Raw genomic sequence first — 12,240 nt, 5'->3', positions numbered from 1 at the left:
AGGAAGGAAGCCAACTGGGGAAGTTCCGAGAGTGCTGGGAGGGTTTCCTGGAGGAGGCGGGTCTTGAGCTGGAGCTCTCTTGGCTCCAGCCAGAGAGAAGACAACAACGGGTTTGCACTTGAGAAACGAGCGGACGCGGCTGCTTCCACTTCCACATGAAACGGCCTGAGGGCTGAGGATGGGAGAGTCAAAGCTGGCAGTGGCTGCAGGAAGGCCGCAAAGGAACAAGAACACACCAAACAGTGCTCCACAGCAGCCGGTTTCACTGGAGCGGCACCAGGCTCCCCTCCCCTCCCCTACGCCCCACAGACAAAAGCCCCCACCCGACACGCGCATTCTCAGCCCAGCGACCTCCAGTGGGGACACGGGCCAGGGTCCCACCAGGGCAGGGAGCAGCCAAGCTCTCCACAGCCTCCCCAGGAGGGCGCGTGCGAGAGGACCCGGCCTTAGAACTAAGGCACCTGGGCTGCCCAGTAGCAAAATGGAGGTTCTCAGCCTCCGTCAGCTTCTGGGGAAGTCACCAGCATTAGAAAAAAGTGACAACTTGTGTCTTGGGCATGGAGCCCAGAGTGACACCGGGGAACACAGTGGCCTCCCATGAGGAGGGACCAAGCGGCAGGTATCCCTTCCCATTGCCCCTGTGGGCCCTGCGCCTTGGGCTAGGTGACACTCGGAGAAAGACAAACAGGCCAATTCTCCTGGTCCGAGTCTGAGGGTGGGGGAACGGCATGGGCCACGCAAGGTGAGGAAGGAGCCGCCAAGCTCCCAGGGCCCCCCAAGTCCCCGGCTCCCTGCAGGGACCAGGCGCCATCATTGGCTCCTGGGGCTGAGGACGCCCAGCTCTCACCCCAGCTCTCTCTTGGGACCTGGATCCTCAGATGCCTCCAGCCTGACCCCTCCTGGAACAGATCCCAGGGGCAGGAAGTAAGTAAGTGGGCTGAGGGTGGGGAAGGGGTCCATTGAGCACTGACTGGGGGCCATCCCACTGGGAGAGCCACCCCCACAGGAACTGGACAAATCCATTAGACCAGAAGTCGCAGAGCAGGGTCCAAAGACAGGCCTCTCCAGCCCAGCCACCTCCTTCCTATCCAGAGGCATCTCTGGCCAGTCCTGACTTTGGTGGGGCAGGGCCCTGTAGGCCCCAGACATCTTCCAGCATCCAGGCCCAGCCATACCTGCCCCAACTGCTTGGCCTGGCCCCAGGGCACATGCCTTTCACTCTTTCTGTCCCAGGTCAGTGCTAAGCTGGAGCCCAAGCTACCCTAGTAACTTTCATGGCAAAGCCAGCGTGCTCTTGAGAAAGTCCTAACGGTGTCAAGAACTGAGAGCTGCCATCTGACTGAGTAACACGGAAAACCTTCAGGGGCTGGAAACACACAGCTCCCTGTGATTCAGACAGTAGCACCCAGGCCGACTCCTAGGCACCAGCCTGCTGCACCTTGGGGTGGCGGCCCCATGACTGCCTGGTGTCAGGGACTGAATTCCCCCACTAAAGATTCACGTGTTAGGCCTAATCTCATCATCTCATTGCAAAGATGCCCTCCAAAGACAATCACCAGAGACAATGCAGGTAAAACTGAGGTCATGGGGATGGACCCCAATTGCACAGAACTGGGCCTTCTAAGAAAAGATCAGGACACAGACACACAGAGGGACGACCACGTGAGGACACAGGTGGAAGTCCGCCTCCACGGGCCCAGGAGAGGGGCCACAGGAGGAACCACCCTGCCCACACCTGGATCCCAGCCTTCAGGCTTCAGATGAGACACACCTGTCTGTTGTTCAAGCACACGTGGTGCTTTGTTTGGCAACCCGAGCAGACCGAATGGCTGGACCAATCCCCGCTTGCCCTGTGAAGACCCAGCCATCAGTTCTCTTATCGTTTGGTTACTGCTTGACTGGCTGGAACATTCCAGGGCTGCTGACCTGTCCTTGTCCCTGGGAAGGCTCTGATCCGAGTTTCACAAGGCTGCGCTCCTTGCTGGACGAGGAACCTCAATGAGCAAGGAAGGACACAGCCCCAGACACTCTGAAGCTGTTCTCTTGCTTCCTGCCTCCCTCCACTGGGTGGAATGAGCCATCCCAGAACGCTGTTGTGCTGGCGGGAACACAGGCAACCGGGAACTCAGACGGCAACAACAGAGGCCTTGCCTGGGCCTCCCTGCCCTCACCACGGACTACTTACTCCTCCAAGAACTTTTCATCCTGAAAGCCTAATGCTCCCTGTGGCCAGGAAGGGTTCTCCGCTCCAGCTAATTGTGAAAGAGAAAACGGTGGCACGGAAGCTGAAGATCCTCACCTGAAGCCCACAGGACTCCTAAGTGGAAAAACAAAACAGGTTTGAAGCCACAGGGCAGACCTGGCTCCAGTTTGGGCTCAGTTGAGCACCCGGGCTGGGCTGGGACACGCCGCTTCACATCTCTGAGGCTCCTCCACCCGCTGGGATGGCCAGGGCCCCTCGTGAAGCAGTGTAGAGATAAACAAGGTCACACACACCACTCCCAGCATGGTACCTGGACAGAGTGACCCACTGAAGGCTCTTCACACGATCATTCAGAATTACCAGCCAACTGCAAAACCCCAGGTGGCCACAGCACCTCCCTCAGCAGAGCCAGAATGAGAGGAGCGCGTGAGACCGTCTGGGCCCCGGCAGCCAACCTCACAGTTTTCTGCCTGGTGGGATCTGTGCAAGAAGCCTGCAACCAGGCCTCCTGCCTGGACTGGACTGCGGCCCTTGGCTGCCTCCTGGCTGTGACCAGCAAGGTCCTGGAGCCCCAAGGGCAGGGCTGGCCATGGCCTGAGCGCCATCAGTCCCCTGGAGTGCAAACATGACTTCTGTGGGAGGGGCAGGAAGGAAGAAATGGAGGAGTGGACCACAGATCACTTCTGCCAGGCTGTCCTCCAGGTCAGAGGGGTCTCCACTGGCCCCAGAGTGGCTCAGAGGAGCAGTGGGTGTACAGAGCCCCTGGTTCCCTCCACCTGGGCCACATCAGTGACACTTTGGCCTTCACTACACCCCCTTCTTTGAACAGCCCCGTGGAAACAGCACAAGCCACTCTGGCTCAGCAGGTAAGCTCTGCCCACACTTGGCTCCTGGAGACACAAACGCCCTGCTAGATGAAGTCTAGCTCCCAGGGGTGGGGGCATGCCCTCTCTCCTACCAAGCTCCCACCCCCATTCTGATGTCAAGATGTCGACTTCTTTCACAGCACAGACACCTGTGAAATCCTAGCAAGTTTCACAACCCGTTGCGTGTGTGTCATCACTCACACAGGCCCACCTGATGGCTGTCCCTAGCTTGGCTGAGAGGGGACATTACGTCCACACACCACTCAGCGACTAAGAGGGAACGGAGATCCTGGCTATCATGGGGGAAACTTCTCCGATCAAGGAACAAAAGTGGCAGCAACGAAAGTGGCAGAACAAGAGTCTGAGAGCTTGGAAGGAACCCCCCCACCCCGCCATGACCAACACCTGGACGGCCACAGGTGGGGCCCCGGGGATGCTCTGACCCCAACGACTGTGAGCTGAACCAAAGCTCCTTAGAGTCAGACTCTGAATCCGAAGAGGTTTTAGGAAAATCTTGCCAATTTATTTCATGTACATTTGACATATAACTTTTAAAACACCTGTCCAAATAATTCTAAAAGAACTGTTTTCACAACTAGAAAACCAATTTCCCAAGCAAGAAAAAGGCACTCTGTTCCAACTGGCAGCCCCAACTCCTCCTTGTGGTCCAACCTCTCCTAGCGCCTCACAACTCAGGGTACTCGTCATAGAGGACACATGGCCCTCTCACACACACCCCGAGGGTTTGCAGGAGGCCCTTTGGCTGCTCACCTAACAGCCCAGGGCATCAGGACAGGCTCTACCAGGCCCCGGTCAGGCCCTGGAGCCACAAGGGAAGCCTGGAGGGATCCAGGCCCATCCTGGTCACTGTGCATGCCCCACCAGTGAGGCTGCGCATGGCCAGAGCCGGGGGGAGAAGAGGCAGGAGCCCCCGAATGTCCCGCAGGCGTGGAAGACCAGACAAGACTTCCAAGGAGACTTCCAAGCCTCCTGTGATGAAACTTGGGAGGAGAGACAAGAGGCAGCTGGAGGTGCCAACCCGAGACCCCCCTGCCCTGGGCAGCAGAAAGGGGTCCTGTTGACAACCACTGGACACTGAGTCACAGATGGAGATCCCCCGCCTGCCCCCAAGGTGCGCAAGGCCACCTCCGAGAGACAGGACGTCCTGGCTCTCACATGCCCTGGCTTCACACCACCAGCTGTCCCTTGGGTCCCCAGGATACGGCAGCAGCAGGTGCTTCTGGCTAACACCCTGGCCTACCTGCAGGCCCTGAGAAGGAACATGAGCTTGCCACTGCCTCCAGAACCTCCAGGGGTCCTGGGCTACTGCCTGTGGAGCAAACGGCTGAGAGACCAGACCCACGACTGAGATGGTCACAGAGATGCACACACGGGGGCCCCAGAACCAGAAATGAGGCTCAACCTCTGCCAAGCACTGACGCACACATGTCAGCCATACTTCCAAGCGGGGGGCCCACAGTCAGCCACGTGGGTCCTAAGTCACCATACCTGGCTGCTCGATAGCATGTCAGGTGGGGACAGGATTTTCCCCAGTAAGAGAGGCCTGGGCAGCAACGTCCACCCAGGCCTGCTTGCTGCTGGAGCCCCTGGGTGCAGACCCTCGGGTGCCCCTCCCCTTGTGTTATTTAACAGCTGTGCAGTGCCATCAGGACCAGGATGAATCAGAGCAGGGGCGGGGGGAGGACAGGGGAGGCAGGTGCGGGCACGGTCCATGCCTGCCTGTAATTACCAAGGCCGCAGGCTGCAGACAGTAGCGGAGCACTGACAGCCCCACTGGGCACCTGGTGCAGGGAGTCCAGTGGGCATAGGCCTGCACAGTAATGAGGACAGCCTCCCCACCTCAAGGCTCAAGAGAAACCACCTGGGCACAGTGGCCATACAGGATGGGCCCTGGCGTGGTGCACATAAGGGCTGAGAAAAGAGAATGGCAGGCAGGCAACCAGCTGGTAGCCCAGGACACCCCCACCAGATCGCTGCTCAGGCGTGGCTGCCCTTGGAAAGCAACACCCGTCCCAGAAGCTATGCAAGAATGAGGGGGGACCACCGAGCGACAAGGGCAGCCCCATCTGCCAACCCTCCATCCTAGGAAGGGCTCCCCTGAGCAGGACCTACTTCTGCAAACTGGGGGTGGGGAGTGCCAGGTGGGCCTTGGTCTCCTTGCCAGCCTGTCTTCCTGCTCAGGAGGGGACAGGGTCCTCTGCTCAGTGGCCAGTCCTCCCCTGAAAGGCCCCCGAATCTGGGCAGCCCAGCCAGCACCACCTGTGCTGGGGAGGGAGGGAGGGAGACAGAAGGACCTCTAGGCCCTCAGCGAGCTTCAGGAACCTAAAACCAGGTGGCGACAGGCACACACACGGCTCCCACGGCGGCCCCCACTGATGCCCCGAGAGCCCTGGGCCAGCACCCGGAGCCTCAAGTGCACGTGGTCTGTCCCATGAACCAAGGAGCCTCCCCAACAAAAGACACATTCTCCAGGCGAGACCAGTGGGGACGGCAGTGCAGGCAAAGCACTCCTGGCCTGCAAGGAACTCTGCAGCGCCACCAGGCCCCGGGCTCCCTCCTTCATGGCCATTAGCAAACATCAGCAAGGTCCAGCGGCAAGGGTCCTGTGCCGAGGGGCCCACAACCTCAGGACCGTGACCTGGGCACAAACAGCTGCTGAAGCCGGTGGCCCAGAATCAGTGCAAAAGAGAAATCATCCTTTGCTGCCCGGGCTAATCCACGGGAGACGGGGATGCAGGGCTGCTGCCGCAGATGGTGGGGAGTGGGCTGCACGCCCCATGAAGGACGGCTCAGTCTACTCGGACAGCAAGCCCCACCTCTTCTTGGGAGACGCTACCCCAACAGGGCACCCTGAGGCGCCTCTATAGCAAAACGAAGTCCCACATGCATGCACACACATGTGCACACATACTCACTTGGACACAGAATACTTGTGAATACACAAACACGTACGTGCATGTGCTTGAACTCATACCTGTCTGCACAGACAACATATGCACGCATGTTTCTGCGCACATAAGCACACAGAGCCTCAGGTCTGCTGCCAGCAGGCGTTTCTGCTGCTAAGGAAGAGCCTGTCAGAGCATCCACTTCACCACCCTCAACCGCGAGCCCATGGAGCCCTGTCCATGCTGGGTGCCAGGCTCCTGACGGTGGCCAAGAGTTCCGTGTGACTGCTGAGCAGTGGAAGAGGTTCTGGGGTAGGCAGTAGAGAACTTGGGGCCTCCTGGTTTCCCCTGCTCCTCTAAACACCTGGAGGAGGGTGACGGGCAAGGCCTGGCCAGCAGTGGGCTCTCACCTACACAGGTGGGCTCCCTTCTGCCAGCGCTGATGCCCACCGCCTTGCACCAGCAGTGGGAAACCTGACGGGACTCCGGTTGCAGGAACCTACTGGCCACAGCTGTCTTCACAGGACAGATGCAATAAGCTTCCCCACAACGGCCAGAGAGTGAGGACCACCAGACAGCGTCTGGTGACACAAGCCTAAGGCCCACGACACCCTGAACATCCATGCCTGAGGCCTTCCTAGGGACTTTCTTCGCTGAAGCGTGTGTCCATCTTCCCACGTCCTCGGGACAGGATGGAGGCCTGTGGGGCTCTTCCTCCATAAGGTGCCAGAGCACCTCCAAGGTCACCAGGTTGCCTGGAGCCAGGGCTTCTCGTGAGACATAGGACCATGAAAAAAACCACCAACCTGAGAGTCACTCCCTGGAGCTGAAGACTAAGATCAATTGCTAAAGAAAGCCCTCTTGCTGCAGCACGTGGGGACATTTGGAGGCCTCTCCCAAGAGAGATGCAATTTGGGCTTAATTCTCAGAGGCAGATTTCCCCACCCTGCAATTCTGTCCCTCGTCCCAGGCAATCACCTAGGGCTGCCTGTAGTCCCATCACGAGGGGCCCAGCCCAGGCTCTACCCTCGGAAGCCCCCAAAGGGCTTCAGTCCCTGTTCCTCGGCCCAGGGTCCAAGGGTAAACTCTCAGTGAATGTCATTTCCTGCCCCTTCATCTTCCATCAAATTCCCTGACAACACAGCTCCCACGGGAAGTGGGCCACTGGGAGAGAGAGATTAAATCCTGAGATTCGGATTCTTCCAGGGAGGAGAAGCAAAACTGGACATTTTATTCTTGCGTCTGTAATCAGCAAGGCCAAGGCCGGGTGTCCCCACTGTTCCCTTCTCTGCCAAGGCAAATACCACTCAGAACTGCAGCCGATATGACAGGGGCCAAAGCAAACAGCTGAGCTGTAGCTTGGGGTGACGCTGAGCAGGGCCACATCCCTGCCACTCTCCCACAAGTCACCAAACCAGGCACAGAGTTAGCAGTGTCCCCAGACAGGGTGGAGGACCAGCCAGACTGGCCGGGGTCTCCACACAGCAGCTTTGGCTGTGTCCTGAGCGTGCCTCGAGTTGGCTAGATTCTGCCCAGCCAGTGTGCCAAACTTACCCAACCTGTCCTGGCTCTGCTGTGGAACCCGAGCTCCCCAGTGACGAGCCACAAATCCTAAGGGAGCCGTACCACAGCCGCAGAGTGGCAGGGGAGCACCATCCACAAGCCCTTCTGTCTACTGGCCCCGCGGCCTCAACCGGTCAGGAGAGTGTAAGACACCCAGCGCTGTGGACGCCCACTTCCCGATGTGTCTAACCTGAAAGTCCCTGGTCTCGGCCACACCTTCCCGTGGGAGCGCAGTCATCAGCTGACCAGTGAGCACAGAACGCAGACTAGCTTGCTGAACGTGTGCCCCAAACCCTCAAACACTCAGATCCTAATAGTTTTCTGCCAACAGATTTCACTCCAGACCTGCAAACACATCTTTGCTTCCTCCAGAAGCTGCTCCGCTGGAACAGCATGCCTGACTGCTGTGTTCTAAGAGTTTTATTAAGACCGACCATGGGGTTCCCCAGAGCAAAGCCACGCCACGCACTCCCTCTTAATTCTGGCCATTAAAGTTCCTGTCTCATGGTTTTGGAGCAGAAGCAGGGAAAAGAGGGGGAAAAAGACCAAGACTGGCACTTCTCTTCCACCCTCTGCAATAATGAGCAAGTGGAAATGAAACTAATGACTAATTAATAAATCTCCCTCCCTGACAACCATTTACAGAGCAACACGACCAAAAAGCGTATGCCACTGACTCTCGTGATACAAACATAAAAACCCCAGAGGCTGTTCCTTTTACGTGCTGCTTCCTCGTCAGTCTCCACTCCTGTTTACCAGCAGCTCCAACATGGCTTCAGAACTGACTTAGTCCACCCTGACCCGGCCTCCAGATTCTTCCAGGTGAACTAGAAGCAACTTTAAAAACCTTTATTAGCAGCTGGGATTGACTGCGGCCGTGCTGGACTCCAGCTGAAAGCTAAGGGCCCATCAGAGGCCTCCCTCCGCGCGCAAAGAGGGCTTGGCAGGCCGCTGGCTAAGGAGGCACAGCGTAGTTGTTTAACACAATTAGAAACTGTTGCTCTGCCAGCGCGCTGCAATCCCACTCCGCCGCCATGAACCAGCGCCGCCTAAATATCAACTCCGAAACCCCTCGGCCGCCCGCGTAACCCCCAGACACAGTTTTGAAACAGAGCCCGGCTTTGTACGAAGCCCGCGTGGACTGCCCAGGGCACGACTCTCCCGTGAGGAAATGCTGCCGGGAACAGCCCTGAGCCTCCGGAGCCTGGCTCTGTGCTGGTGGGGGTGGGGGTCCAAACCGAGAAAATGGATGCTAAGAAACGGAAACTCGGGTGTCTGCCAACGTGCACACCAGCGCAAAACCGGCCCCAGGCGGGGGCGGCGAGGGTCCGGCGGGTTGCGGGCGCTCCGACACACGTCCGCGTTCCGCACCGGGGGCTGAGAGCCGACTCCTCACACATCAGAAGCAGAGGCGGGCGCGCCAGCCTCCCACACAATTAGTCTTCTCCCTCCGCGGTTACATAAGATGACGGATTATCTGTCTACCCATCGAACCTGCCCGCGCGCGACCTCCCACCCGGCCACATCCACCGAGAAGGAGTTGTGGAAAGGGAAAGCCTGTTGAGAAAAAAGTGCCCCAGGCTTGCGTAACCGTGCCCGGCGGGGCCACCGCGGGGCGCAGGGCGACGGGCAGCCGTGGTCCCGGACCCCGCAGACCTCGGACTCCGCAGTCCGCACCCCTACTCAACTCGGGTCCGAAGGCTCCGGCCCCCGCGCACGCGGAAGACACACGGAAGGGCGCGCGGGGGCAGCTAGAAGCTGTTGGGGCAAGCGGACCCGAGCCAACCTCTGCCGGGCCGGCGCTGGGTCCCCGCGGCAGCGCCGGTAAGACCCCCGAGGGCCCAGGGACCGCCCCGGGAGGGCGCGAGGGCGCGTGTGGCACGTAGCTCACCTTGTAGACATTTTCCGTGAGCCGGTGCATCTCCTCCGAGCGAGACAGTGACATGGTGCTGGTCCGGCTGCACCACTGACCAAACCAGGGGCGCAAGTAGCGGCGACTGCGGAAGCGACGAAGAGACCCGACAAACGGCGCACAGAACCTGACCAGGAGCGCAGCTCCCCGCCGGCAGCCTCCTTTATAGTCGACCAGGCCCCGCCCCCCAGAGGCCCCGCCTCCCGCGCGCCCGCCCCCGCCGCACCAGGCTCACCACCCCCGGCCTCCCGCCCCCGCCCAGCCGCTGCTGCTAGGCAACCGACAGGCCCCGCCCCCGCACCGTCTTTCCCATTGGTGAATTCCGCACAGGGGGAAGGGGGCGGGGACAAGGGCGGGGTTTGTGGGCCGGCAGCAAGGAGCGATTGGCCCGTGGCGCCGTCGATCGCGGGGGAGGAGGCGGAGGCGCGGCGCGGGCTGGGGCCCTGGGAACAGCCTGGGGGGCCGGGGCGACAGCAGTGCTGGGGGCGGGGAGGCGGGGGCGGGGAGGCGGAGGCGGGGTGGCGCAGGAAGAAGGGAGCAGAAATGGGGTGGGGGCGGAACGCCGGCCGCGAACGCGCGTGGGGGAGGCACTCCGCAAAGTGGCGAGTCAGGGTGGCCGGGTCCTGGGCGCCGCTCCCCCGAAAGCGGTCGGGATTAGGCGTTCGCACTCGGCAACGGAGGTCCCTGAACGCTCGGACACTTCCTGGGGAAGGGGGAGGGGGCAAGGGTAAGGACTTGGTGAAGGAGGGTGAGAGGCTGGCGTGCTGTCCCAAGGGTCCAGCCTCTACCGGGCACTTTCAGAGGTAAGTCTGGTGGGTGACTGCGACCCTTGGGCCGGCTCTTCCGGGGAGAGAGGACCCTGAAACGGGTCTCAGGGGAGGGAGGACCCTGGGGAAGACCCTAGAGAGGGGTGGACCCGGGGGAAAGACCGTGGGAGGGGTGCATCGTGAGCGGGGGTGGGGGGGCCCTTGGGGCTGGGATTCTAGGGAGGACAGAGCCCTGGGTTGCAGAGAAGGACTCTGCAGAGAGGGGTTTTGGGGGTGCAGATTCTGGAAGGGGTGGAGGAGGGATGGGGAAAGGACCCTTTGGTGAGGATTGAGGGGCGCTCAGAGAAAGAGGACCCTCGTGATGGTGGCAGAAGATCTTCCTTGAGGGGTAGTTTCCCTGGGGAGAGGAGACTCAGGGAAGAGGAGGGGCAGGGAAGAGGGAGGTGGGGTTGGGGGTAGGGGGGTGGGGAGAGGGAAAACCTGGGGGAGGGTGAACCTTCTTGGATGGAAGAGATGGGATCAGAGATGTCTGATTTTTGAAAGCAATTCCTGGGAGGTTCTGCTGAGGAAGTTGACCAAGTTGGCACAGAGGGCTCCTGGTACAATTCCTTTGGAGAAATATTTACATAAATTAGACTAACATAGAGAAATTATTTGCTTTACCTTGTAAAACACCAGATCTAAGTGTTTCTGTTCAATTAAACCTGACACTCTCCACCAGCACCACCAGCATCCCATCCCTGGACAGTCATCCCTTCAAGAGCAGGTGCCCAGAAGACAGGACCCCCAAGATGGCTGGAGGACTCCAGAAGACAGCAGGGGCTGAGACAGGTTTTTTCCATGGGGTCATTAACCGGAATGAACTACGCTCTGCTTCACATGGATTCAAAGAAAATGGAAGGGATATTCAGGAAGCATTTGCCTTCCCTCCTAACCTCAGAGCCTTCGTTCACAGAGATTCTTCTTGGTTTAATTTCCTTTCAACACCAGCGCCAGTTTCTTCCTTTTTATTGCTTGCAGTGTTTTAAGGTAGATTTCAGTGTAGTTTGTAATTTCTGGGATTCTTTTGGTTGCAAGTAACAGAAAGCCGGCTCAAACTGGCTCCAACAATGAGGGCGTTGTTGACTCACGTGTCAGAAGTCAGGCCTGTCTTCCTCCCCCAGCTCCCTTTCCTCCAGGCCAGCTAGAGGCAGCTTCCATCCTTCCCACCCCAAGACTGATGTCCATTGACCTGTATGAGGTCACAGGCCAATGAGGAGCCAGGTGGGTATAGAGCAAGAGCTGTTGCTCATCCAAAGGGCGCAGAGTGGCCAGGACGAGGAGAATGGTGGGGGGAGCTGGCTGGTGAGAACAGGGTCTCAGTGCTCTGGGAGGGGAATTAGCCTGGGGAGAATTCTCTGGGGCTGTCTGCTCCCATCAGTCATGAGACAGTAGAGGAAGGAGAGGGGCTTTCCAGAAGAGCTTCCATGGCCCCGGGCCCCGGGCCCCACCCCACCCCACCCCCTAGAAGATCCTAGTTTTGATCACCCCCCTTCTGCCCAACTGGACGCTCACGTTTGGTAGCAGCTGAGACAGGAGGGCTAATCGCCTCACTTCGGGCCTGCACACTCCAGCTGACATCTGGGCAGGAGATGAACAGCTGGGAGGGAAGCCATCATTCAGAAGAGCGTTCACTGAGCACCTGGGCCAAGTGAAAATAAGCATATCCAGCCAAATGGCAGTGAGAATGTGGGGCCGATGGCAGATGCAGGGCAGGACTGGAAAGGGGCTTACACCTGGGCCTAGAGAACTGCAGTGAGAAAGTCTGCCCCCTGCTGGGCGCCTTCCCTTCCCCCGCCCATCCTCCAACCACCAGTCTACTGGGGTGCCTGGGCCTGCATGCTGACCCCTTCAGCAGCGAGAAGGTCTGAGCCACAGGCCAGGAGCCCACCAGTGATCCCTGAGGCCTTTCTTACTTAGGTGGGAGCCCTTTCAGACGGCAGCAGTGTCTGAGCGGGGCTGAGCAGTGCCCAGGGCTAGG

At 59.4% G+C, this 12,240-nt stretch overlaps 1 protein-coding gene across 6 annotated transcripts in view; it reads right to left on the bottom strand.

Moving 5' to 3' along the window:
- Window positions 1-9,600, bottom strand: part of BAIAP2 (BAR/IMD domain containing adaptor protein 2) — a 64,197-nt gene extending 54,597 nt beyond the window's left edge. For all 6 annotated transcript variants that reach the window (XR_005721761.1, XR_005721762.1, XM_040244795.1 and 3 more), the window contains exon 1: window positions 9,433-9,600. Coding sequence is in view for 4 of the 6 variants with exons in the window: in XM_040244795.1 (XP_040100729.1) it covers window positions 9,433-9,486 (54 nt within the window). In the remaining 2 variants the exon portion in view is untranslated. The remainder of the gene's footprint in view (window positions 1-9,432) is intronic.
- Between the last annotated feature and the right edge of the window lie 2,640 nt (window positions 9,601-12,240).

The sequence above is a fragment of the Oryx dammah genome, unplaced genomic scaffold (genome assembly GCF_014754425.2).
Source record: "Oryx dammah isolate SB20612 unplaced genomic scaffold, SCBI_Odam_1.1 HiC_scaffold_8, whole genome shotgun sequence".
Taxonomy (NCBI): Eukaryota; Metazoa; Chordata; class Mammalia; order Artiodactyla; family Bovidae; genus Oryx; species Oryx dammah.
This window is presented reverse-complemented; position numbering and strand designations above follow the sequence as displayed.